Here is a 26,052-nt window from a genome sequence, read left to right as displayed (position 1 = left end):
GGAAGTGGAAGCTCAGTTTTTTTTAGATCATCAGCATGGAAGATTGTATTTGAATGGCTCACAAGTGGCTGGGGAGATGTTTGCTGGGTAACCCTCCCCATCCCACTATATTCAGGGAGACCTTGATCAAAAATTTGGACTAAATGAGGGATAGGGCAGGAGGGGGGAGCACAGGGTATTGGCTCTCACCAGCGATGCCAACCTGTAAGTGGCATCTACACCTCCAAACATGGGACATCATTCATGCTCGTCTTAGTTTTAGCCTAGTTGGCGTCCTCTCGAAGGAATGAAAAGCATGTGTTGACGCTCTTGGTCCAAGCTTGTTTTTAACGACTCAGGCAATGTCTGCCCAGAGCCACCGACGCAGGCTGAACTTACCTCCGAGAAACCCGCCAGCCCTCCCAGGGAATGGAAACTGGTGCATCGGGACTGGAAAACATGTTTCCCTTAGAGGTCCCCTCTCTGCCGCAGGAAGCAAAAAGCAGCTCACCTTCCTCAGTGCACCAATGGCCACCCTGACTGAGGCCACGTCTCAGAACGTGGGGCATCCCTTCCCCTTTACTCCTGCAACCAGACTCTCTGGGAACCCGGCCACATGCTGCTGCCTCTATTTCAATCCTCCCAGCATGAACTGATGAAGACCAAACTCGAAGACCACGTATTCTAACATCCTTCCCACCACCCTTTTCCCTTTTGTCCAAAGATTCTTGTTGTAGAGAAAGGTTTCTCTACCTCTACACCGCAGACGTCGGAGCCTCATGACGGCCGCAGGGCCGGGGGCGCAGCAGGGTGGTTAGCAGGCCCTGATCCCTGGCCTCCGCCCTCCAGATGCCACAACCGAAACTGTGCCCTTAGGGAGAGAAATTAGCCCTGATTGACAATCAGTGCCCTAGCTCAGAGGTCTCATGTCTATCCTAGACCCATGAACCCCAAATACTGACAAAGGACCCAGGCCTTGTTTTTTTAAATTTTTTTAATCTTTACCCGAGGACATTTTTTGCATTTATCTTTAGATAGAGTGGGAGAGAGAGAGGGAGGAAAAGAGAGAGAGAGAAGCATCGCTGTGAGAGAGACACATAGACTGGTTGCCATCCACACAACCCCAACCGGGGCTGGGGACAAACTGCAACCAAGGTACGTGCTCTTAGCGGGAACCAATCCCAGGACTCTCCAGTCCGTGGGCTGACACTCTAACCGCTGAGCCAAACCGGCCGGGGTCAGGCCTTGGTATTTTTTAAAAGCTTTGCAGGTGATTCTAACCTGCAGCCATGTCTTTGCCTGTTGAATCATGGCCTCTCCTTACTCCCCGACTGTGACTCTGGCCTCTGTTGAGGTTCTTATCCCTACCCCATAGGGTGGAAGGCCTAACTTAGAAATCAGAAATAATAGTGCAAAATTTTAGGAAATGAAAAGGGAAAAGAAAACAAAAAAAGATAAGGCTTTTACTTGTGACAGGAAACCAAGGCTACTAATTCCATTCCTTTTCATCATAAACCAGGATGCAGATTGAGTCCAACGTGCTCAAAGCAGAAGTTCAACAGGTAGGGTGGCTTCCTAGGCCAGGTGCCAGCTTCCCAGGTTGAAGAGATGTCCCTTTAAGAGTGCTTAGACAGCCCTGGCCGGTTTGGCTCAGCGGTTAGAGCGTCGGCTGTGGTCCAGAAAGACCAGGGTTCGGTTCTCGCTAAGGGCATGTACCACGGTTGCAGTTTGTCCCCGGACCTGGTTGGTTGTGTGGGTGGCAGCCACTCGATGTGTCTCTTTCACATCAATGTTTCTCTCCCTCTCTCTCTCACTCTCTCTCCCTTCCACTCTATCTGAACAAAAAAATGGAAAAGTGTCCTCGGGTGAGGATTAAAAAGAAAAAAAAAAAAAAGGGTGCTTGGACACAGGCTGGCAGCATCTAAAGAAGCGACATTCACGCTGCCAACGCCAGGGAGTGCCGGTGACTCCTTAAGCCTGCTCTCCAGAATCCCAGCCATTCCCAGAAAAAGAGGTTGTATGGTCAAGGGGGGTCTAGTCAAATATGATTCAATATTCCAGGGGTGATCTGTTTCCCAAACCAACAGATTTCTGTCACCGGGGGAGCAGCGCAGCAGAGTTAACCCTGCAGGCTCTGGGACCTGCTTGCCTGTGGCGTGGCTGAGTGAGAAGAGCTCTTTCCTCGGACAAGTATGTAAACGGGGATGTTAGCAATACCTAAGGCACAGGACTGTGGTGAGACCAATCAGCTGGAATAACATATACACTCTGTGGCCATGCTAAGCACTCGGTAGGCTTTCAATGTCAGCAATTAACTTATCATCATCATTATTGTTATTATTTATTTGACTATAGGATCGATTTTTTTTGCCAGAAAAAAATCTTTAAACATCACATGAAACTAGAGTTCCACATAATGTGCTTTAAGAAATGCTAATTTAGACTAGTCTTAGCCACACCAATAAAAATCTAACATTCGCACCACGTGATATCTAGATTCTATCTGGAATCCAGAGGTTGGTGGTTTGCTTTCAAGTTCCCCCACAAGCATCCTGAGTGGCACAGCGGTGAACGTCTCTCACCACCACTTGTCTGTAAGCTCCTTGAAGGCAGAGACCTGTCTACCTTAGGCAGCAGCATCTCCCCCGTGTACAGCACCTAGCCTACTTAGGTGCCTAGTATATGCCTGAATGATTTCTGGATCCTTATCCACATCTCATCTGTCTCAGTAGAACCATCCACCCATCTCCACCCCATTCATGTAGTGGCTTTACCACAAAATCTACTAAGATATTTTTATGAAACACATGAAGGAACCATCAGGAGAGCAGATTAAAATGGAGATTCATGCAACTCTGAAATAAATGCAAGAAAGTTAGGCAATCAGATTTTGTTTACCAAGATTTGATTTACACTCAAGTTTTAGGTACTTATTTAAGGCTCAAAGACAGGTGTTCCATAAGCTACAGATCTTGCTCTGCAACCTACAGGGAAAACCACTGGATATGAAATTGTCTCTTAGGCCACAGTGACCACCATTATCAGCATCTCTCCTCTGCCCTGACTCTCCAGAACCAAAGCCTACAGAGGGTACCACAATACTCCTATTAAATCCACCTCTGAAATGATTGCTTAATTTGCAGCAACTACTAAGGATCTCAAAGTCAGGATAAATAAACAAAAAATAAGCACAAAATGGTAGTGGAAACACAGGGAACACCTTTGGACAACACTGACTCTTAAATTAACATAAGTAGAAAAGAAATAATTTCTAGCAATGCAATCAGCTCTCCCGAGTAGAGGGAAGAACGTGCATTCATGCAGCTCCTGCAAAATTCCAAGCTCAATATGCTTGATATCTAAGTTATTTCTCACCACAACCACACATGCAATATTATCTTCATTTTGTAGTGCAAACCGAGTCTCAGAGAGTTGTGACTTGTCCGTGGTCAAAGGAAGTCTCCTGGCATTTGCTAATAAAACAGGTGACTAAGAAGCAGAGAGAGTCACGAGCATATAGTGTTAGGGACTCTCGTGCTGTAGCATCTCTAAGGCCTGCTTTTGATTCCTGGCTTGGCCACTTCCCAGATGTATGACATGGACAATACACTTCGCCTCTTGGTGCCTTTATTTTCTCATTTGTAATAGGGACAACAATAGTATTTCCTGCACTGGATAGTATGGTTCAGTTGGTTAGACATCGTCCCATGCACCAAGAGGTTGCTGGTTCGATTCCTGGTCAGGGTACATGCCTGGGAAATGGGCTCAATCCCCAGGTAGGGGACATGCACAGGGCAGCTGATCAATGTTTCTCTTTTCTCCTTTCCTCTCTCTCTAAAAATCAATACTTAATTCTTTAAAAAGGAAACTAAACAGTTTTCCCTCACAGAATGGCTATATTTAATGACTGACATATGCACCGGGCTTAACAGAAAGTTAAACATAAATGATTTTATTAGAATAGTGATTTAGAATCTTATTTTTAAAATTCCAGATATAAGAAAACTTCAGTTTTGCAAAGCATTCTCACACACAGTTTTGTCATTTGGATTCGTGGGTTAGACAGACATCATTATCCCTTTCTAGAGAGAAGAGAGTGTTTCCCGCCTGCATAAAATGACACTTGTTTGCTTACTGAATCTTTTTGTCCTCTACCCTCCACGGTGGGTTTGTGGGTGTGCGTTTGTGGGTGAGCTTCAGGAGTTTGTTTTTGCTCCTATCAGCACAGCTTTTGGCAGATGATCTGTGTTAAGTGCTAAAGCAATGGACGAATGAATGAGCGAGTGCTGTGTGAACGAATCTGCCCAGGATGACGGAGCTACAAAGAGGCTCCAAACTAAACAAAACCTGAGTCTCCAGATTCCAAGTCTAGAGTCCTCTCTGCTTCCCTTTGTTCTGTTTTTAAATGACAATATTTCACAGAATCATGACATTTCAGACAGGGGAAGGCTCTTGGAAACCACCTAAACTAACACTTCGTTTTACAGATGAGGAAACAGAGGCTCGGAAAAGGTTCATTGTTGGCTGAAATCATGCATCAGGGAGGGCCAGGCCCAGGTTCCCTGGGCCCAAGATCAATACTGCTGCCCAGCTACCTGGGGGGAGCCAGCAGAGAACTCGCTCAGCCTCCAGGTGTCAGCTCAGGATGGTGAGGGACAGAGCGTGTGCCTTGCGCACCCAAATCACTGCTTGTGCACAGATTACTGCTCGGCTTGTGCACCAACATGAGAGAGGTTTCTGCTGGGATTCAATCTGAAAGGTTCTCTCATCGTTGCCAATGGCACCGGCTCCCCACCACGACTCTATGAGCTGAAACCAGGTTCTGCATGCATATGCATGAGGAGGGAGATGGCCTTAACCCACTTAGAGGACAGGAGCCTTCCAGTGTCTTTCCGAAGCTTCCAGATCACTAAGGCTCTAGCCTGGATGCAGGGTGGGGGAAACTGGCCAGAACTTGAGGTCTAGGACATTTCAAACAGGCGGGCTCTCTAGCATATGACAATAAGGCACATTCTGATAGTGAAGACTGTTTTCCTGATGCAAATGCCAAGTTGCCAGTGTGCTGCACCCATGTTAGCGGACAGGAAGTGCAGGAGAGCATACAGGAAGCCCAGGTTTCCAAGGTGCTGCACTCATGTTAGTGCACAGGAAGTGCAGGAGAGCACACAGGAAGCCCAGGTTTCCAAGGTGCTGCACCCATGTTAGCGCACAGGAAGTGCAGGAGAGCACATAGGAAGCCCAGGTTTCCAAGGTGCTGCACCCATGTTAGCGCACAGGAAGTGCAGGAGAGCACATAGGAAGCCCAGGTTTCCAAGGTGCTGCACCCATGTTAGCGCACAGGAAGTGCAGAAGAGCACACAGGAAGCCCAGGTTTCCAAGGTGCTGCACCCATGTTAGTGCACAGGAAGTGCAGGAGAGCACACAGGAAGCCCAGGTTTCCAAGGTGCTGCACCCATGTTAGCGCACAGGAAGCGCAGGAAATCACTGGTGGACATGCATAGTGTTTCAGCAAAGCAGCATGCAATGGGGAGGAAGTGTTGATGCACAACCAGTCCGATGAGCACACCCTAGCTGGCTTCTGCTCTGGTCCGAACCTGGTTTGCTTAGGCACATATGTCTCTGGGTACCTATCTGCATGTCCATGTGCGGATTATGATAGAAGCCCCACCAAACCACTGCACATAGTAGGTTCTGGATCCATGTTTATGGCATTACTGTTGTCTCAGTTATGTCTACTTTGCTCTTTCTTCTTTGTAGCGCTGTGTGTGTGTATCTGTGTGTGCATGCATGCGCGCCGTGTTTAATTAATATTAGTCTCTCCTCTGAGAGCAGGGACCATGTTTGTTTTACTGCTCATTGTATCACCTGCCCCAAAACAGCACTGGGCCTGTAGATGGTGCTTAGTAATTATTTGAGGATTAAATAAAGGAAGGAAGAAATAACTAGATGACCAGGGGCCCGACTTCTGGGTTGAACTCCATCATTTAATTAACCATGTGACCTTGATTAAGCCTTACACTTCGTTTTAAAGCTAGAAAGGAGCTTAGAAATTGGCCTGTTGGCTGATTGCACACTTTGTTTTAGCAGCAGAATGCAAAGAAAAGCATATGAACAGCCTGCACCCAGAAGCAGAAGAAGCAAACCTTTCGCAGAAGGGCTGGGAAAGGCTGGGGATCCTGCCTGACCGCTGCCTGCTCGTTGCCTGTCTTCCCACACTCTGCTGGCTCCTATGACTTCTTTCATCGCTCCTCAGGATTTCAAAGAGCATTGATGGAAAGCCACGGATCCACACCACACCTATCATTTGATGGGTAAGGAAAGTGGGATCCAGGAGAGGAGAAAACTTGCTTAATGTCACCAGACCAGTGACTGGAGAGCAGAAACGAGCATCCAGATGCCCTGACTCCCAACCCCATTAGCAGCCTTTCACTTCTCAGCACCTAGAAACCACCCCCACATTTGGACTCCACGCTGCAGGGGCCATGCAGCAGAGTGGGTGACAGGAGGGCTGTGAGTCAGGTAGATCTGTGTTTGGACCCCAGTTCCACTCCTCACCAGATGGAGGGGCAAGAGCAATGATCTTCGACCAGTGTGCCATGGCACACTGGGGTGCCACAAGAATCTTTAAACTTGTAATACCTGACTATTTAGTCAGGGCACTGACCTCTTTTCCCTTAGATTGTCAAATAAAAAAAAATGACAACAGCCCGGGCAGTGTGGCTCAATGGTTGGGCGTCAACCCATGCACCAAGAGGTCACTGGTTTGAATCCCCGTCAGGGCACATGCCCTGGTTGTGGGCCTGATCCCCAGTGGGGGGCATGCAGGAGGCGGCCAATCGATGTTCTCTCTCATCGATGTTTCTATTTCTCTCTCCCTTTCCCTTCTTCTCTCTCTAAAAATCAATAGAGAAAAAAAAAAATGACAACAGCCAACACAGCTGTCCAGTGTGAATGAATCAAAATGACACCTATTTTTTTGGTAAGATCGGCAAAACATATATTTTGGGTGTGCTGCAGAATTCTAGTAATTAGTTCACATGTTGCCATGAAATGAAAAGGTTGGACATCTCTGGGTGGGAGCAATGAATTCTGCCTCCCCAATCCTGGTTTTCCCATCTGCATAATGCCAAGGCATTGCTCATCTCACAGAGGGTGCTGTGAGAATTGAATGACCTGCCCCCATAACACATGGTAAGTGCTCTATAAAAGGTTGCAACTATTGAACACTCTGTATCTGTGGCTGGACTGAGGATACCCATTTATGTCTAGATTATTTCAACAGCAATCACAAACATATTAATCATCTAACAAGTGTGGTAACTCCCCTATGAACTTCATTTATGATCATCACCATGTCATCTCATGATTACTTATATTCAGGCCAACTTATCCCTAGTGTCTAGCAGAGGGCCAAGTATACAACAGCTGCTAAAAAAAAAAATTGTAAACAATGAGTGGATACCTCCAGTTCTGGCATATTTATTTATGTAGATGGACTTGTCATCAAATTTTGTTTCCAGTCCAGGCTCCACCTTTTCTCAGCTGCATACCTCTATTCCAGCCAATCATCTCCTGATCTTTAAAGTGGAAATCTGAGCCCCAGTTACTCCAACTTCAAAGTATCCTCAGGAGACTCACATTGAAGAGAAAGCCACAGATAAAACCAAGAGGCTCTTATTATCTATAGGTTGCAAACATCTGGGTCTTTACTACTCCTTCTCTTCCCCTAAATCCAACATCTCAAGCCAATGTCTTTTGAAACATCAGGACTTAAGATATTGGAGCATTCTGTTGAGTAACTGATGCGCCCATATTTAGTCTATGCATGTTCCCTGAAAGTCATGGTCCTATTGTGTCCGAAACTATTTTAAGGATCCAAATTTGAAATTAAGTAGATAATGATTGTTCTTGGATCATTCATTCCCCTAAGGAATAACTTAGACTTTTGAATCAATAACTCTATTTTAGAGATTCTGATAGTCTTCTCTTTTGAAAGAAGAAATGCATCACTTTCATGCTCCTGGTGCTAGCTCTTCCCGTGCACACCCCGTATTCATTTTCCTTTGTAGTCCCTGCTCTTTATCATGCCCAGAGCACCTTCCCCAACACCTCTCATCATCTATAGCTCCCAACAGTTCATGGAAAGTTCATCTGTGAACTCTTGTATAAATGGAACCATTGCAAGACCTCAGTCACTAGTGGGCCAACTTGAAAGTAGGATCTGAATATACAGCATAAAATCAGAAGCACTGGCAGCTGGTAGAGACTTTATGAATAACCCATTCTCAGCCAATAATGCCACAGAATGTGCAAAGAAGACATGCCTATTTTCATAGCAAGTACACAGAAGATTTAAGACCTGAAGCCATGCCTTCTCAGCGGCAGGTCGACTCCTTCCTTTGCCATGCTTCCTGGCTCCCCTATCCTAACTGGCCCCCAAGTGTTAGGTTTTGTTCTTCTTCCTTGACCTTAAGACAAAAGTTACACCTCTAGAGAGTCTTTGCATTCTCCAATTCATTTATATCCACAATATATATTATGGGCGTATGACACAAGGCAGCACAAAAGTCACTCTGGGCATCTAGAAATGAAATTTCTAATTGCAGATGGTTTAACACTAACAAGGTATAAGTGCAGAGAGAGGGTGATCAAGTGGAATGAGGAGACTCTGCCATGGTTTTACAGAGAAAAGAACGTTGGGCTAAGTCCTTGAATGAGTAGGATTCCAAGAAGCCAAGAACCAGTTGAGATCTGCTCAGGAAAAGGTTGTTCACTGACTGTCATTTCTTATTTCCAAATATGTACAAGTGTCTGAGTAGGTCACTAGATGCAAGTGCAAAGCAACACTACTGACCCTTGACAGGGTGGGCTAAAAGTATCTGACCCTTTACAGGGTGACTTGACACAAGTTACTTCGCCTCATTGAAGCTTTCACCTCATCTACAAAGTGGAGAAAGAGAAGAACCTATCTCCGATGGTTTATAGATTCAATGAGATAGTATACACAAAGTACCAGTACTATGCCCGGCACACAGTGAGCACTCAATAAATATTAGCTATTTGTTCTTCTTGTCATTGCTGATCTCTTGATCTCTTACACAAAGTGGAAAAAAAATGGTGAAAATGTAACCAAAAGTCTGCTGAAGGGGCATGATCCCTTGGTCCAGACGCTCCCCCTTACAGCAAGGCCCATGCCTATGACCCCCCCCCCCCCCCCCCCCCGCCAAAGCCTGTATGAATGAAAAGCAAGGGCCAGCGTAGCCCAGCTCTTACCTGTATATTTTATATCTGGTTGTAAATCCTTGCCGGTGTCTTTCCACAAAGGATAGGTAGCTCCTGGAGTGGTGGAAAGGCCCCCTGTCTGAAATGAGCCAATCAAATTCCTTGGAGACATGTTGGTCTGTCCCAGCTGGCTCCTGGTGGGAGGGCTGCACTGAGATAGGGCCCCATATAAACAGGAAGTAGAGGAGCTCAACAAACCTCCAGTTCATGCTTTTCTGCCGGCCTTTTTCCTCTCATTCTTGCTCCATTCTGTGGAGTCCTGTAGGGAGAAGTGGAGGGAGGGAGAGAGAGAGAGAAAAGGAAAAGAGAGAAAGACAAAGGGGAAAGGTATTAACACATCTTCTTAATACTACCTTACAGTAGAGAGCTTTGAGGTTTATAAATTCAGTCCAGTGTCTGGTTAAGAGCATGGCATCTAGGGAGATCCTGACTCCCGGTCCTGTTTGCTGTTCATATACTGTATGAACATGTAAACTGCTTAACTGCTTAGGCATGCGGTTTCCTCATCTGCGGAACACAGGATGGGCTTAAGTGCCTATACCCTGGCACTCGGCACATCAAAGGTGATCCAGGCACATGTGTTGATAGAATGTATGAAACGAATGAATAAATGCAGAAACAGCCTCCAGGATATGGAGACAAAACTCAAGGGTCCGCTCCACCTACTACCTTCACAGACAACCTGCCTCTCGTGGCAGGGACAGGGTGAATGGGACTCCCCTTCCCTCCTCCTCTCGCACAGACAGGTAGCTGCTGGATACCCACTTTGCCTTTCCATTGTCATGGGAATGCACTGTCTCGGGATGGATTATGAGCACGGCTTTGGGGTTGGTTACCTTACAGGTGAAGAGCTGTGGTGCTCATTAGAGTCACTTCTATGGTGTTCAGTGAGGTGTCTCCTTCACCCCAAGGAGACTTGACCTCCTGGTGATTCTGAGCCTCAAGGTTCCCTAATGTTCAGAAGGGAAACTAGCCCTGCTGGTGTGGCTCAGTGGTTGAGCATCGATCCATGCACCAAGAGGTCGCCTGTTCAATTCCCGGTCAGGGCACATGCCCAGGTTGTGGGCCAAATCCCCAGTGGGGGGGATGCAGGAGGCGGCTAATCAATGTTCTTTCTCATCAATGTTTCCATCTCTCTCTCTCCCTTTCTCTGCCTCTCTAATATATCAATAAAGAAAAAAATTTTTTTTAAAGAAGGTAAACTAAAAGCCAGGAAACTAGGTGGGGTGTCAGCCATCTCCTTTTGGGGGTGTGGTAGCATAGCGCAGTGGCACCATGTTGGAGAAGTGTTGAAGACAAAGAGGGAGCTCAGAAGAGGCTCCTTGTGGGGAGTAGAGAAGAGAGACTACAGGGCCATGCCTAGCCTTTGAAAATTTACTAATTTTGTTTTTATCATTTCAGCAAAATTCTACTACTGCCCTAGAACTATGCTGTCTGTGGTCCCCACCCCACTTATTCTAGACACACTCATCTTAGTCCATATTGAAAGACAGCTCCGAATCCAGGCGGCATCAGTCATAAACAGCATGATTTCAGGCAAGAATCTAACCTCTCTGAGCCTCAGTTTCCTTGTCTGTAAAATGTGATTGACAATAGCACCTGGTGTGAAAATGCAACGACACCATTTAGGTAAAGTGGTCCACCCAGTGCCTAGCATTGAGCAGGTGCTTCGTGATGGTGAGGGTGATGATAACGATGAATGTTGGTGCTGGCGATGTCCACTTATTCCCTGCTGGGACTGCCGTTGGTCAGACTGTCCCCACTGTCCAGCCAAGTCCTGTTTATCCCTCAGCAGCCAGCTGAGTCAGGTCCTCAAAGGTCATTTCCTTTTTCTACTCTAGTTGATCCTTTCTCTCCGCTCTAGTTGCTTACTTCATATAAGTGTATATTAGTGCTTATTATCTTTTATTATACATAATTGTTTCTGTGTCTTGCTCATTGGGCTGTGAGCCTTTTTGTTTGTTTGATTATTTGTTAATTCTCACCCAAGGCTACTTTTCCATTTATTTTTATAGAGAGTGAGAGAAAGGAAGAGAGAGAGAGAAACATTAATGTGAGAGAGACACATCAATTGGTTGCCTCCGGCATGTGCCCCAACCAAGGCTGGGGATTGAATCTGCAACCTGGGTACGTGCCCTTGACTGGCAATCGAACCCACGACCACTGAGCCACACTGGCCAGGGCTGGGCTGCGAGCCTTTATCTGGAAAGAACCTTTAAATGACTTTCTACACATGTCTACGGTGTGACTTTAGCCAGTCACGTCCTCTCTCTAGATCTCAGAATTTTATTTCTACCATTTAAAAATGTGGTAAAGACACAAACATTCTACCGGGAGTAAAATGATGTACATATATGAATAATGTGGTATCTTATTTCTCTACTCTTCCAACTGAAAACGGGAAGAATGTAAAGCGAAAACAAATCAGTAGAAGGGATGGAAATGCCTTCCTCAATTGGACGTTTCCCTCTGTTGCCCAATTGCCGTTGTATGATGAGTAACTGCAGAAACCTGCTCAGCCCACCCGCCCCAGCTGTCAGCGGCCGAGGGGCGAGGCCCGTGGGCAGAGGCGTGGGCGCCAGAGGCTGAGGCCCGAAGTTCTGCTCAGAGCCTCAAAGCCCCGCGTGGTGAGTGCAGCTGCCAAGACTGGCGGCCACGCCCACCTGAGAGGCCAGCAGGGGGCGGAGGCGACTGTTCAGAAATCTCACTGGGGAACCACTAAAATCGCATGTCACCCATAGGAACCTTCCCCGTGGCTTCTGTTGTAAGTAGAGTGGGCTGGGAGCCTGGGAGAGAATACTTGGCTGTTAGACTGTTTGCAAGGAAACGTGACTCAGAACATTGCAGCTTTTCAAAGTGGAATGAAGCTATGCATGGAACAGCAGTGTGCATGTGTGTGTGCGTGTGCATGTGTGTGTGTGCATGCATGTGCACATGTGTGCATGTGCGCGTGTGTGTGCATGTGTGTGTTTGTGTGCATGCGTGCGCAAGAAAGTGAGCCCTCGGCCAACAGTCCTAGAATTAGCTGAAATTTGAAAGGTCTAATCCAAGTGGTGGCCATTTTGTCCCGCAAGGAACATCTGTCATTGTCATGTTGTGGGGGTGCAACTCACTCCGAGTGGGTAGAGGCTAGGGATGCTGCTAAACACCCTACAAACAAAAATACTGGACCCATATGGCAACGGTGCGGAAGTAAAACCCTGCTCTCACCCACCATTGTTATTTTTACAGACCGTGACCTCTATCTTTTAGCTCCGGTTTTCATTTTGACATGTTGTCTCAGCAACACAGTGGGTGTGCATGGCCATGTTTGAACCTTCTTTGTTGTCAGGGCCGATGATAAAATCTGCATTTGAGCAAGTAGATATAAGCTCTTCCTGGAAGAAGTCAGAATATGTATCTGCGTTGACTTAGAAAATCACAAAAATCCACAGAATACTAAAAATGAAAACAGAAGTTCCTATTCGGTGAATTTCAACAGACATGGAGCCAGGCCCTGGCCAGTTTTTCTCAGTGGTTAGAGCATTGGTCCGTGGACCAATGAGTTGCAGGTTTGATTCTGGTCAAGGGCACATACCTTGGTTGTGGTTCTTCCCCAGCCCTGATTGGGGTTGTGCGGGAGGCAGCCACTCAATGCGTCCCTTTCATGTCTCTCTCTCTTTTCCTCTCTCTTCCTCCCACTTTGAGACATGTCCTCAGGTAAGGATTAAAAACAAAGAACAACAAGAGCTAATGGATTGTGGATGTGCTACCTACATGTTGTCATAGTATGATAGACACTGTGACCCCATTCTATAAATAAGCTCATATTAGCACTAATTGGACTAGAGACTAGGGATCATATAAAGGTCGCTTGACTGGTATTTATTGGGTATCTGCTGTGTGCTTGGATTCATGTGTGCTCTCTTGGTAGTAGTCAAAGCACCCAGGATAGAGTACACGTTAAGAAAGGTTTTCTCCATGAGGTGGCCGCAGCTACTGCATTTCACAGATGAGCACCTTGGGACTTAAAGACATTGAATAACTTTACCAAGCCCACAACTCGGAAGGATTTGATTCAGGATTCTAAGCCCTGGGTTTCTCGTTACAAAGTCTGCATAGTTTCAACTACATCCCCACCCTCATCCCACCCCAGCTGAGATTAAGTCCTGCCCTCCACAGGTTCCGTATATTGTGGGGAGTCCCACCCTTCTGTGAGGAATTCTGATACGAGAAACATGCTGTCATAAACACTAGAGCAAAAGGAAAGTGTCCAGGGCAGGAATGGAGGCCAGGGATAACGTCTCCAACCCAGAGATCTGAAAAGGATCCTGTATAAGAGGTGGTGTTTGAGCAGAGCCTTAAATAGCATGTCAGGTTTTATTAAGCAGAGATGAGGTAAAGGAAATTCCAGCGCAGCAAGTGGCATAACACAGGTCTAAAGGTCAGAGAGGGCAGAGTGATGGCGTGTGCCCAGGGCAGGACACCGGGTAGCAGAGGTTTCGGTGAGAATAGGGACCTCTGAGGCATTTGATCACCCGTATGCCTCTCCCCCTCTCTCATCCAGCAAGAACTGTGTATTTCATTCCGATGCTATATGCAAAGGACAAAGCATTGGGGATCTTCAATAAATTCATTCATTCATCCATTAACATATTTAGTTGGAAATTAAATGGTAAACAGAGGAGCCTGGGCCCTCCAGGAACTAATTTGCTATTGGGTTGGGAGGAATAAACAAATGAGAAGTTTCTGTGATGGTGAGGGCTCCTCTGAAGGAGATCAAAGCTGGGAAGAGGGGCTGACGGAGCCCCTTTACGCACAGGTGTTCAGGAAAAGCTGTTCTGATTAAGTGCATTTGCAGCAGAGACATGGAGAAAGTGCAGGCGTGAGGGGTGCAAATGCCTGGGGGAGATGTCTGTGGAAGGAAGGGAGAGGGTTAGCTCTGGTTTACTTCTGGAGATGGTCCGAGGTCAAACTGCATGTCACTCTCCTGCAATGAGCTTACACTTTAGTTGCTGTGGAAGGCAGTTTGAGGGAGGAATCATGCATTAACTGAGCATCTGCTATGTGCCAGGACTAGGAAAAGTCCGTTTAAGGAAGGAATCGCGCATTAACTGAGCATTTACTGTGTATCACGAACCACACTAGCTGCTTTACACATCTGACCACCTCTCAACATCTTGAGGAACTGTGATCTCCATTTTATACATGGGGGAGGGGAAACTGAAGTAAATGGACCAACGTAACAGAAGAGCTGGAGAATGTGCCGTCCAACTTGGGAGCACTGACCACGTGTGGCTCTCAAGCACTTGAAACGTGCCTACTCCAAATCGAGGGGCACCGCAAGTTTAAAGTACACCCTGCCCCCAGATTTTGAAGACATTGTAGGAGTAACAGAAAATAAACCTTGTCACTAATATTTCATACTGGTTACATGTACAAACATTACTATTTTGGATGTACTGGATTAAATGAAATATATTATTAAAATTCATTTCACCGGTTTATTTTTAATTGCTTTAACATGGCCGCTGAGACTTTAAAATTACAGATGTAGATGGTATTCTACTTTCAATGGACAGTGCAGGGCTAGAATGAGCCTTTCAGGCCTACGACACTCCTGAGAAGGTCACTCATCCATCTCCACGTTTTTAATCAACATATCGAGGACCCGATTCACTCTCCCCTGCAACGGTGTGGTCGAGCCACTGTGTTCTCGCTTCCTCCCTTCAAAACCGATGAACGAACAGACATGAAATACCTTACAAACAACAACTCCCACATTCAAGGGCCACACCTCCCAATCTGCACGTCCTAGAGACACACCTGGACAGGTACGACCATGCCGTTCAGAACTGTTGCTTTCCATCATTCAGACCGGCACGTCCTGCCACCAGGGTTTAGAGCCTGTGAACGAGAGGCTGGTTCGATTCCCAGTGTTGCCCTTGACCCCCAGGGGCTTTCTATGAGTCCCAGGCCCTGTGCCGCGGGGTGCCCTGCTGGGCGTGGCGCCGCTGACGAGGGCTGAAGGATGGAGAACACATGGGGCCCTCGGCTGCACCGTGCTACAGATAAGCCTGCAGCGTTTCTATGGGAATCAGGCTCATGCACACAGAGCACACTAACTGTTGTCCTTGTAATTACTTACATCCCAGGAGCACGCAGCAGGGATGAGAGAGGGCCTTCCACAGCTTTATCACCAAGCTTCTCTGCTGCTTCTGTATGCACCGCAGAGCCATGGCCCCCATTCTGGGCCCAAGAGGGAAGGGAATGCCCGCTCTGTCCCCCACCCTCAGGGTCCCTAAGGCAGGTTACCGGATCTGAGACCACAGTGCCTGCCTCTTGAGCCTATGTCAACCTGATGATCTCGTCCAGGCTTCAACTTTGAAACCAGAGTCTCCAGATCAGACTTCTCACCAGAGAGAAAAACCTACAGAGCTGGGTGACCACCACGCAGTCTACTCATCTGTAAAATCTGGGCAATGACAAGATGATGAGTACCTCTTAGGGTTTGGAGAAACATTAAATAGGATTTTAAATACAACTGTTTTAGTCTCGGTTTTAGTTGAAATCCAGGACGATAGACACCATAGTCTAAGGAGAGGTGGGTGACCACGATTTAGGATTTCCAAAGAAAATGAGCTTTCTGAGGTTCTCAGCCTTTCAGTCACCTGAAGGCATAAAGAGTTTGATCACGAATGGAGTTTGAGTGAGAACAGACAGCGCACTATGACTCCTCCTGCCTATCCCCAAACAACTCATGGGCACCATCAGGGTTGAAGCCCCTCCCCTTGAGCTTCAAGAAGACCATGCAATGTCCCCAGGAGGTTGGGAGAACATGGCACATTGGTGTCTGACTCACACCGGAGAAATCTAAACAAAGAATTCTGCAGAGGAAAAGCTAAAGAGAGGCCGGTTGAAGCCTGGTGCAGAGGAGGGGTTGCCATTTGAGAAATAACTTCTTAGCTCATGTGTAAAAGGGATGTGTCCCCCATAAATCAGAGGTGGACCACATGAAAGAGAAAGCCAGAAGGTGTTGCCCTAGATCCCGACCTGGAGGGAAGGGGATCTCAGCAAAAGGAAACTGAAAGTGTCTTGTAATTTATCAAGGACACAAGAATAATTGGTCAGTGAGAATCTGAAAAGATATCCATTTCCTTCACCTAAAAAATCACAAGAGATCCCAGAGACAAAGAGAAGCTCCAGATACCCCCCAAAATGCTGCATAGGAAAACTGTAAGTCTGAACACCTGCCAACCCTTTGCAGCACGGATACTAAGTTGATGAAAAAGTAGTCAAGGAAGGAGTCCTACTGCCTCCTTGCCTCACTATCTTGAGAAAACTCTGGGCCCTGAAGAAGTCAAGATTAAGGTAACACGATGGAGGAGATATGGCAAATTCATAAACTGGGGAAAGACAGAAAAATCTGGGGGAACAATGCAGTGTCCACTTTAAATAAAATTTGTTTTGTTCTTATATACTGAACTGGACACATTAATTGCTGAACCAAGACTGAATATGAGAAATAGAGGTGAACAAAAAGATGTTGAATGTAACTTGAAAATATCATGGCCTTGTGTTACGTTTTATCCAAATGTCAGGGACACCTGATTTAAGTATAAGTTTAAATGATGGGAAACAAGAATTGAGGAATTTTTTTTCTTTCTAATTGTACTCTATGGATCTTATTTGGACAAAGTAAAGATTTCATGCATTAAAACACTTAACTCAGTGTCCACCCAGTTCGATGTAAAACTCCAATGAACTTCAAATATAATTAATGAATCTGGACACAGAGAAGGAAATAAAATCAGAACTTCTAGTGTACATGTTGATTGCCTACTTTCAACACTTAGCCCAAATATCAGACAGTCACAACTCACAAAAGACACTAAGCGTGAAGGGGAGTCGCACACCTTGAAGAGGCCGGGCTTCATCATTCCTTCTCTTTCAGTGTACCTTCATGCCTGATGCTGATCTGTGCCTCAGGATACAGAGTTTAGGGTTCTATTACCTGATTTTGACTAAACCAACTCTCCCAAAGTGAGCAAGTCATTTAAAAATCAATTGTGGCCCCGCCTGGTTTGGCTCAGCGGTTAGAGCATCAGCCTGCGGTCTGGAGAGACCCGGGTTCGGTTCCCGCTAAGGGCACGTACCTCGGTTGCAGTTTGTCCCTGGCAACTGGTTGGGTTGTGTAGGTGGCAGCCACTCGATGTGTCCCTTTCACATTGATGTTTCTCTCTCTCTCTCTCTCTCTCTCTCTCTCTCTCTCTCCCTCCCTCCCACTCTATCTGAACAAAAAAAAAAAAAAATGTCCTCAGGTGAGGATAAAAAAAAATAAATAAAAATCAATTGTGGATGACAATAATGAGAATAATTCAAACCCAAAACAAAAAATGGCAAAGAAACAGCCACACTACAGTGCTAAACCAATAATGATGATCTAATTAGATTTGTCATGAGTTGGCCAAAACAATTCAAGATGATCAAGAGGACTAATTAAAATATGGATTTACATATGCAATTATTAATGCTGATCCTTGCTCTAAGTGAACACTGAGCACTGGGGAATTGAGATATTAGCTAGTTAAGGTAGTGTGTATAAATAATTTATATGCATACATTCATAGAGAGGTATATAGTCAGATATTTTTACTCAATATTATGTGTGTGACTGCAAAAAAGTCTAGAAACCAAGGTAATGAGTGTTCATTACAATTTGTATATTTTATATTGTTATTTTCAACCACATCAACATCTCGAGGAAATCTCATAGGCTTCTCAAACTCAAATGATCCCTGACTAAAGCCATCCTCACTCTCTCAGACTTCCCCTTCTCCTGGTATTCTCCATTCAAGTGAACCACACAATGTCCTGAATCATGCCTATGTGAAACCTAGGACTTTTCCTAAATTCCTCCTCCACTCTACTAAACCATCTCCTCCTCGACAACTACCAATACTGCTGCCACTGCTGCCAATGCTGCCACCACCAGCACCACCACCACCATCACCACCACCACCACCACCACCACCATCACCACCACCACCACCACCACCACTACTACCACAACCACCATCACCATCAACACCATCACCATCACCACCATCACCACCAACACCACCACAACCACCACCACCACCACTACCACCTCCACAACCACCGTCACCATCACCAACACCTTCACCACCACCACAACCACCATCACCACCACCACCACCACCATTACCACCATCACTAGTACCACAACCACCACAACCACCATCACCACCATCACCATCAACACCACCACCATAACCACCACCACAACCACCACCACCACCACTACCACCACCATTACCACCACCACTACTACCACAACCACCACAACCACCATCACCATCAATACCATCACCATCAACACCATCACCACCACCACCACCACCACCACAACCACCACCACCACCACTACCACCACCATTACCACCACCACTACTACCACAACCACCACAACTACCATCACTATCAATACCATCACCATCAACACCATCACCACTACCACAACCACCACCACTACCACCTCCACAACCACCATCACCATCAACACCACCACCACCATCATCACAACCACCATCACCATCAACACCATCATCACCACCACCACTGCCACCACTACAACCACCAACACCACTACCACCATCACCACCACCATCACAACCCTCACCACAATTACCACCATCATCACCACCACCACCACTACTATCACCACCAACACCACCAGCACCACAACCTTCATATCCTGTCCATTTCTTTTGTTTTCCTATTAACCCACATCTTTTGACAACTTTTGCCTTCTCTTGTCTTCTGTAACCTAAGTGTAATCCTGAATTTTCTTCCCTCCCCCTTAGACACTTCACTTTAGAAACTTCTCTCTTAATATCTGTCATTCTAAACACTTGGACTATCACATTCATCTTCCTACTGGTTTCCCGCTTCATGTATCTCTGCTACCTCCATCCTTAGCACCACTCTAGTTGCCAGAGCAATTTTTTTCTAAATACAGTCATGACTATGACAATCCCCTAATTAAACAAGCTCATCAGCTCCCTATTGATTGCCCTACCTTTTAGTCTCATATTCCTCAATGTTTATGAGCTGGATACTTTGTATACTCATCTTTTCCTATTCTGCTCTTCCACTTCCTACCCTCAGTTGACCCTGTTCTCTCCACAAGTGCACTGACTGAACACACCATAAACTTTATACCTCATTGCTTTTGCTTCTACAGTTCCCTCTTCTTGCAATGTCCACCCCAATTTCCCAAATTCACCACAGGCTGTTAATGTTTCACATATTTTAAGTACATTAGTAAGGGTGGGTAAAAGACTACTGTGTACCTACTACATGATAGATACTATGCCAGGCTTTCTCATGGCCTGTGACATTAAATCCATAGAACAATTCTCTGAGCTTGATAGCATCATTTCTATCGTGCAGATGATAGGACAGAGATTCTTCTAAAAAATCTGGTTATTTAAAAATAGCAGAAATATACTTCAAACTAAGCCAGTTTTAACTAGGTTCTATGATTCAATGCTTTGATCCAATAAGCTAAGAAACTACATCATCCTTAGTTGTAGTTTTTGTTTGTTTGTTTGTTTTGACAATCGTGAACAACCACAAGTGAAATGTAAGGATATCAACAAAGAGAATGGCTGCTAAGTCAAACTAAGGTGTGAAACGTCTGGAAATGTTGAATCTAGGTAAGGCCATGGAAGTCGGAAAGAAAACTGAAATATGTGGAATACTTATTTTTATAATTTGGGGACGATACCCTAAATACTATACGTGTGTGTGATTAACAATATGTCTGTAAGTTGTGTTTAGCATCTTTTTCTTCATAAACATTTCATTTGGAGCCACATTTAGAAATGTAAAGATCCAAATGCAGGGAAACTGCTTTTTAAGTTTTCTCTCCAAATTACCAGCAGTCTTTGCAGGACATCTTTCAAAGAGGAAAGTGAAATTAACATGCTGGAATGCCTCTTCTGGGTCCGTGTGATAAAATTCAACAAATATTTGTTGAGTCCCTACTATTTTAATTAGTTTTCAGAGTCCACAGTAGGAGACGGACAAAGAAACAGGTAATTTGAACACAATGTAACAGGTCAAAGACAGAGTGCACCCAGTCTTCCATGGAGGAGCTTGGAGCTCCAAGCTGGGGTCCCCAAGAAAGCTTCCTGCACATGGCATCCAGGGCAGGACTTAGAAGAAAAAGAATTTTGTCGGGTGACAAAATGTGGACACCACATTTCAGGTCAGGACAAAGCATGTGAAAAGAATGCAGGAGTGTGGTATGAATACAATATCTACAAACATTTCAAAGTTACTGCATTGAAAATTTTGAGGAAGGGAGTGACAGGAGATGATGCGGAAGAGCTGAAAGGGGTGACTTGTTTTATAATCTTATATTTATGCATAACTGGTAGCTTCTTGAAGACATAGATTCTTCCCCCTTTTCTCCCCATGTATGCTCAGGAATTTATAAGAATCATATGGTAGACACTAATCAATACTCACTGAATGAATGAATTGAATAAATCAAGAGCTAGGATTAACCCTGTGGGATCACAGGGATCCACCAATGGCTTTTAAGCAGAGGAGTTCTACATTAGAGTTTTATTTTAGATGAATTACTCCAACTAAAGGGGTGGTGGATAAATTTAAGAGGAACAAGGAGGAAATCACAATAGTTTAGGCTAGATATGGCCTGAACAAGACATCTTATATTTGACAGAAAGTGGAAAAAAAGAAAAAGAAAAAATGGAGAGGCAAATTAGCAAGAGTTGAAGATTGGGTGGGTGGGGTAGTGAAAGAAATGTCGATGATGACTCCTAGATCTGGTTTGATGATTAGACTGATGATGGGTGTCATTCATGCTAATAAACAATAATTATAAAAAAAGAATAGGTTTAGAGTGAATGATGACAAGTTCCCTCTTGGACCTGTTGAGTCTGGAGTGTCTGTTAAACATTTAAGTCAGAGTTTCTAGTAGACTAAAGAATCCTTGACTCCAAATCAAAAGAGAGGCCAAACTAGAGGTAGAGATTTGTAAGTCAATTTGAACTAGTGGTTGTTAGAGCTCTGGAAGTGGATGAGAACACCCAGTGAGTACCGTGGGACAAGAATAATGGAAATAAAGGTGGAGTGATGCTCATATGTAGGAAAGATTAAAAGGGAAAGAGTCCCGTGAAGTACAGTAAGAAACAATTGTAAGAGGGGGAGGAGGAGAATCATGAAAGAATAATATCAACAAAGTCAGAGGAGCAGAAACATTTAAGAAGAGAAGTTTCTCAAGTTTCAAAAATCTACAGAATGGTACAACATGATGAGGACTCAAAACGTCTCTTGCACTTAAGAATCCAGAGGTGGTTGGCAGCGTTCAATGTCTTAATGGGAACTGAAGATTCATTGAAAGAGATTAAGGCATGAATGGAACATGAATAAATGGAAGCATAGAGTGTAGACTACTTGGCAAAGAAAGGTCCCCGAAAAGTAGTAGTTGGTGCTTCCTTTCTCTCCACCAGGGAAATTTTTCTTCACAGAAGGATGAGGATGATATTTATAAACTCAGAGAACAGATACAGAATTAAAGAAGAAAAGAAATATGAAAGGGAAAGAAAATTAGTACTGATTGAAAGAACAGCAGGGGGTCTGGGATTGGGGTGGAATGCCAAACTCTATACCAGCCATTGGGAAGTCAAAGAAAAATAAGAATGTATCTGTGGATTTAGGGAGCCAGAAGCTGGCAAAGGAGATAAATCTTTACCCCTCAAATTGCAAAACAATAAATTGAGTTTTACTGGAGACTTAAATAAAGTGTTATTGGAAGAAAGGAGGGAAAAAGTAACTCCAACAGAGCCAGTTCAAGGAAATTTCTCAGGGGCACTGAGATTTTACCTGGGTTCTATTGGTTCAGTAGTGATTTCCAGGCAAAGGGAGAAAAAAGGATTTCATAGAAGGCATTTCAGGTAGTGGGACCAGTGTGAGCAAAAGGCATCAAATCATGCAAACCCACCAATTATGTGCAAATCAGTACATTAAATGCTGCATGGGACAAAGAAATGAGTAAGAAAAGGATGCTCTCCCTACAGGCTTACTGAAGAGTTGGAATGCCAAAGAGGAGAACTGGCACTCGACCGGTGCTCAAAATATAATTGTTCAATAAATAAACAGTGTTCTGCTGAGTTAATGGCTCTAAATTCTTCCCTGTGGCTAATCTATTCTTAATATTCATTGGAGCAAATAAATAAAACACATTTCCATCTGAACCTAAACTTCAGCGCTTACTTGTCAAAAGCTCTGACCTTTGGCTTGATGTTTCTAACACATCACCAAAGAAAACAGCTGAAAGGTTCCTGGTGGATGCATTTGGATAGAAGCTCCTTGAGCTCTGCTGGCTTTGTGCAATGGGTTCAGTCTTTTGTGCAGTGCTTTCTAAATGATGAGCTAAAGGAACTGCTCCAACTGCGACTTGTCCATGACAATCATGGAACCCAAGGTGGAAGGCAGGGGAGACACATCTGAGTATTTAAGCAGGTGCTGGGTGGGCAATCACAGTTTTAGAAAAACAAGGTCAGTTTGGAGACTGTGAATGCCCTCTTTCCCCTGCACTCTCTCAAGGTACTCCTCATTCCATCCTTGCATTCCAGCAAGACTTCATGCTGCAAAGGGCCCGAGCTCCTGTTTGATCTCAGAGCCACTTCTAACATATGTAGGGCAGAGATTTATACCTCTCATTCCTGAGATGAGAAAATGAACATTCAGTGAGGTAACATGGTGAATTATTTCAATAAAATACGCACAATTCACTTAGTCCTCAAGACAAGCCTTTGAAGAAGGTATGATTATTATTCCCACTTAATGAGAGAGGAAGTGGGTCAAAAAGCTTCAGTGACTTACTCATGGTCTCACAGCTAGTGTTTTATTTTGTTTTGCTTTTTGTTTTTTTTTAACCTTAATCCAGTATGAGTTTGGTTCTCTATTGCTACCATCACCTGAAGCCCTAACAGATAACAGCAATTTTACAACACACATCTGCATACCTACATAAAATTTGCTCAGCTAATGTTATTTCATTGACCTTCCTGTGTTTCTTGTTTTGGGGTGTTCCCGTGGCCATGTGTGTTCCCTGGCAAATGTGTGCATGGTCAAGTCTGTCTTCCCCTATCACTACTGCCTCTTTCCAACACCCACAGACCTGAGAACTGGCATTCTGCGACAGATGAACTCTGGCCCTATTAATGTGACCATCAACCAAAGAAAGACACGAGAGATTCAATATTTCCCTCCTTTTGGCTCTCTTTCAGATTCAAGTCCGTGGACCATCTTGGGCAAAATCACTAGAGATGCTTAATAAATATTTAACCTTCTGGATCCGTTATGAGATCTACTGTATTGCAATCTCCAGTAAGAAAGGCATTGGGACCTGCATTTTGCTCTGGGTGAATATTATGTTTGCAAAAGTCACATCCTCCTGTGAGACCCACTGTCCTGGCAGGGGAGGGAGGTGGGCAGGGACATCTGAGGCCATTGTCAGAAATGCCTCACAATTGTTGGAACGTCGAATACCACAACAAGCTAGAACCAAGGTCCTCCCCCTTGTCCTTCAAGTCGCAAATAAAACATCGCAGCACCGTCTGACTTCTAAGGGTTCATTCAACCTGCTCCATCTGTGTGATCTTCAGAAAGTTTCCAGATTTGGAAATTCTGGATTAATAACTCCAGCCACCATGTGTTAGTCCTCACTCTAGTAATGACCTCGATGAACACAACACATGAACTTTCAGTGCTGGGCAGGAACTGTTTCAAGAACTTCACAAACATTATTTCAGTTGACTTTCACGGCCCCCTGTGGGACAGGTGTGGCAGATCAATGGCCCCCAGTCATCGCCCTCCCCTGTGCGCGGGCACTTTGTCATGCAGTTTTCCAGCTCTCCTACTGCAGAGGTGAAGTCTATTCCCCCTCCCTTGCATTTAGGCTCATCATCCTAACTCCCTTCGGTGATTGGAATGAGGCAGAAGTGATGCTGTGCCCGCCCTGAGCCTCAAGAGACCTCGGGTGTTTCTCCTTCACCTCCTGTGCATCTGCTACTAGCACTGGTGTCTCAGAGGAAGATGGAGGACAAGACATGTGGGCAGACCATCCAGCAAGCATACCTCCATCAGCCAAGCTCACAGCAGAGCCCCCAGCTGAGCCTGAGGAGCAAGAACAGCCCAGCCTCGATCCGTGAGTCTGGCCGACCCACAGACGCATGTGCTGCGATAATCAATGCCAGCTGTTTAAAGCCACGGACCTGATAGTGGTGGAGGTGGGAGGGTAGCTAACGGACACACTGTTCCCGTTTTAGAGTAAGGAAACAGGGTCAGTGAAGTCCAGTAATTTGTTCCAAGTCACATCATGGGTAGGAAGAGTCAAAATTGTGATTTGATTCTAGGTCTCTCCAAAGTCCTGGCTCTTAGCCACCACCGTACACTGACGACTTCTGGGCTGGGGACTCTGCTTCCAAGTCAGGCATCTTGAAGCTGGTGATTCCCAAGCAGTCTCTACTTTCCAAATGCATTTTCTCCTTGAGACTTCCTCAGACATTCTGGTGGTGAGATCCCAGAATTTGCCGTCATAAAACACTCCCAGATGATTTTAGGGCGTTTGCGGGGAAGACAGGCATACTGGGAATAGGAAGGGAGAGCTAGTCCTAGCAGAGGTTCACTGACTCTCCCCCAGGCTGTGAGTATGCAGTGAAACCTAGGCACACAAAAGGAGGCTGCAGCTTTTAAACCAGAAAGGAACATAGTGTTTCTCTGGGCGCTTGAGGAAATAAGAAAAAAAAAAATTGCATCTTTTGGATGAAAGGGCCCTTAATCTTCAAAACACCAACCATTTTTTCCATACCAAAGCCCCGTCAAGCCTAGGAAGTCTGCGGAGGCCTCAAGTCAGGCAAACAGCTTGTGTTTTGCAGATTAAGGAGCCTTTGACCCAAAGGATCCATTTTTGTGAAACTTCCAAGGAAACCACTGGTCTATTTCTGGCTGCTACACCCCCTGACTGCACGGCTTTGAATGCAGTCCCAGAGAAGGACGGTTCCCCGCTGGGCTGGGGGCCTAGCACACAGTAGGCAGAGAGATGAAGGAGAAGGCTCCTGAAAGAGATTCTTTGCTCCGAAATACCACACCTGCTTCCTTGCCAGGATGCCCCACATGCTCATTATAGAATAAACACAACTTTGAAAGTTGTAAGTTCCCATTCAAGAAGGAGCCCTAATAACACCAGGCAGAAGGAGCAGGTGCATGCCTAGCACTGTGGAACCTTCAGGAGCACTTGACCCCATCTGACCCCCCACGACAATGCTGTGCCATGTGCAAAACGAGCAAACTGAGTTCACACTTCATAGGGATCCGAGGTCCGGAGAGTCGAAGCCTCAAGTCTGAGATTAGCGGACATGTCTTCAGCTCCTTCCTAATCGGACCCCAGCTCCAGGACGGTCAGCAGAGATAAGGCTGAAGCAGGGCTGTCAGTGGGAGGGTGGAGGACAGGAGGCGCTGAGGTGTGACTGCCACTGGACTGGGCTGAGTCTAAATTCTAGCCCCCTGCTAATCCCACTGCAGAAGCAAGACGGGGTAACTGGTAACCCCACATCTCTGGGACTTGGTCTATGTGCTTATTAGAATCAGGATGGTGGGCCTGGGTGATTTTTTTCCCCAAATTTAACACTGCTTCAGGTCATGATTCTATACTAGTAAAATAAAGACAAAACTGACATATTACTAGAGAGA

General features: G+C 45.4%; 1 protein-coding gene across 1 annotated transcript in view; it reads right to left on the bottom strand.

Annotated features, from left to right (window-relative positions):
* BRINP1 (BMP/retinoic acid inducible neural specific 1) overlaps nucleotides 1-26,052 on the bottom strand; it is a 175,738-nt gene that overhangs the window by 120,630 nt on the left and 29,056 nt on the right. The window contains exon 2 of the mRNA XM_036261325.1: nucleotides 9,253-9,520. Coding sequence (XP_036117218.1) covers nucleotides 9,253-9,470 — 218 coding nt within the window. The 5' untranslated portion in view covers nucleotides 9,471-9,520. The remainder of the gene's footprint in view (nucleotides 1-9,252; nucleotides 9,521-26,052) is intronic.

This window comes from Molossus molossus, unplaced genomic scaffold (genome assembly GCF_014108415.1).
Source record: "Molossus molossus isolate mMolMol1 unplaced genomic scaffold, mMolMol1.p scaffold_m16_p_14, whole genome shotgun sequence".
Classification (NCBI taxonomy): domain Eukaryota; kingdom Metazoa; phylum Chordata; class Mammalia; order Chiroptera; family Molossidae; genus Molossus; species Molossus molossus.
Note: the sequence above shows the minus strand (reverse complement) of the source record. Positions and strands in the feature narration are given on the sequence as shown.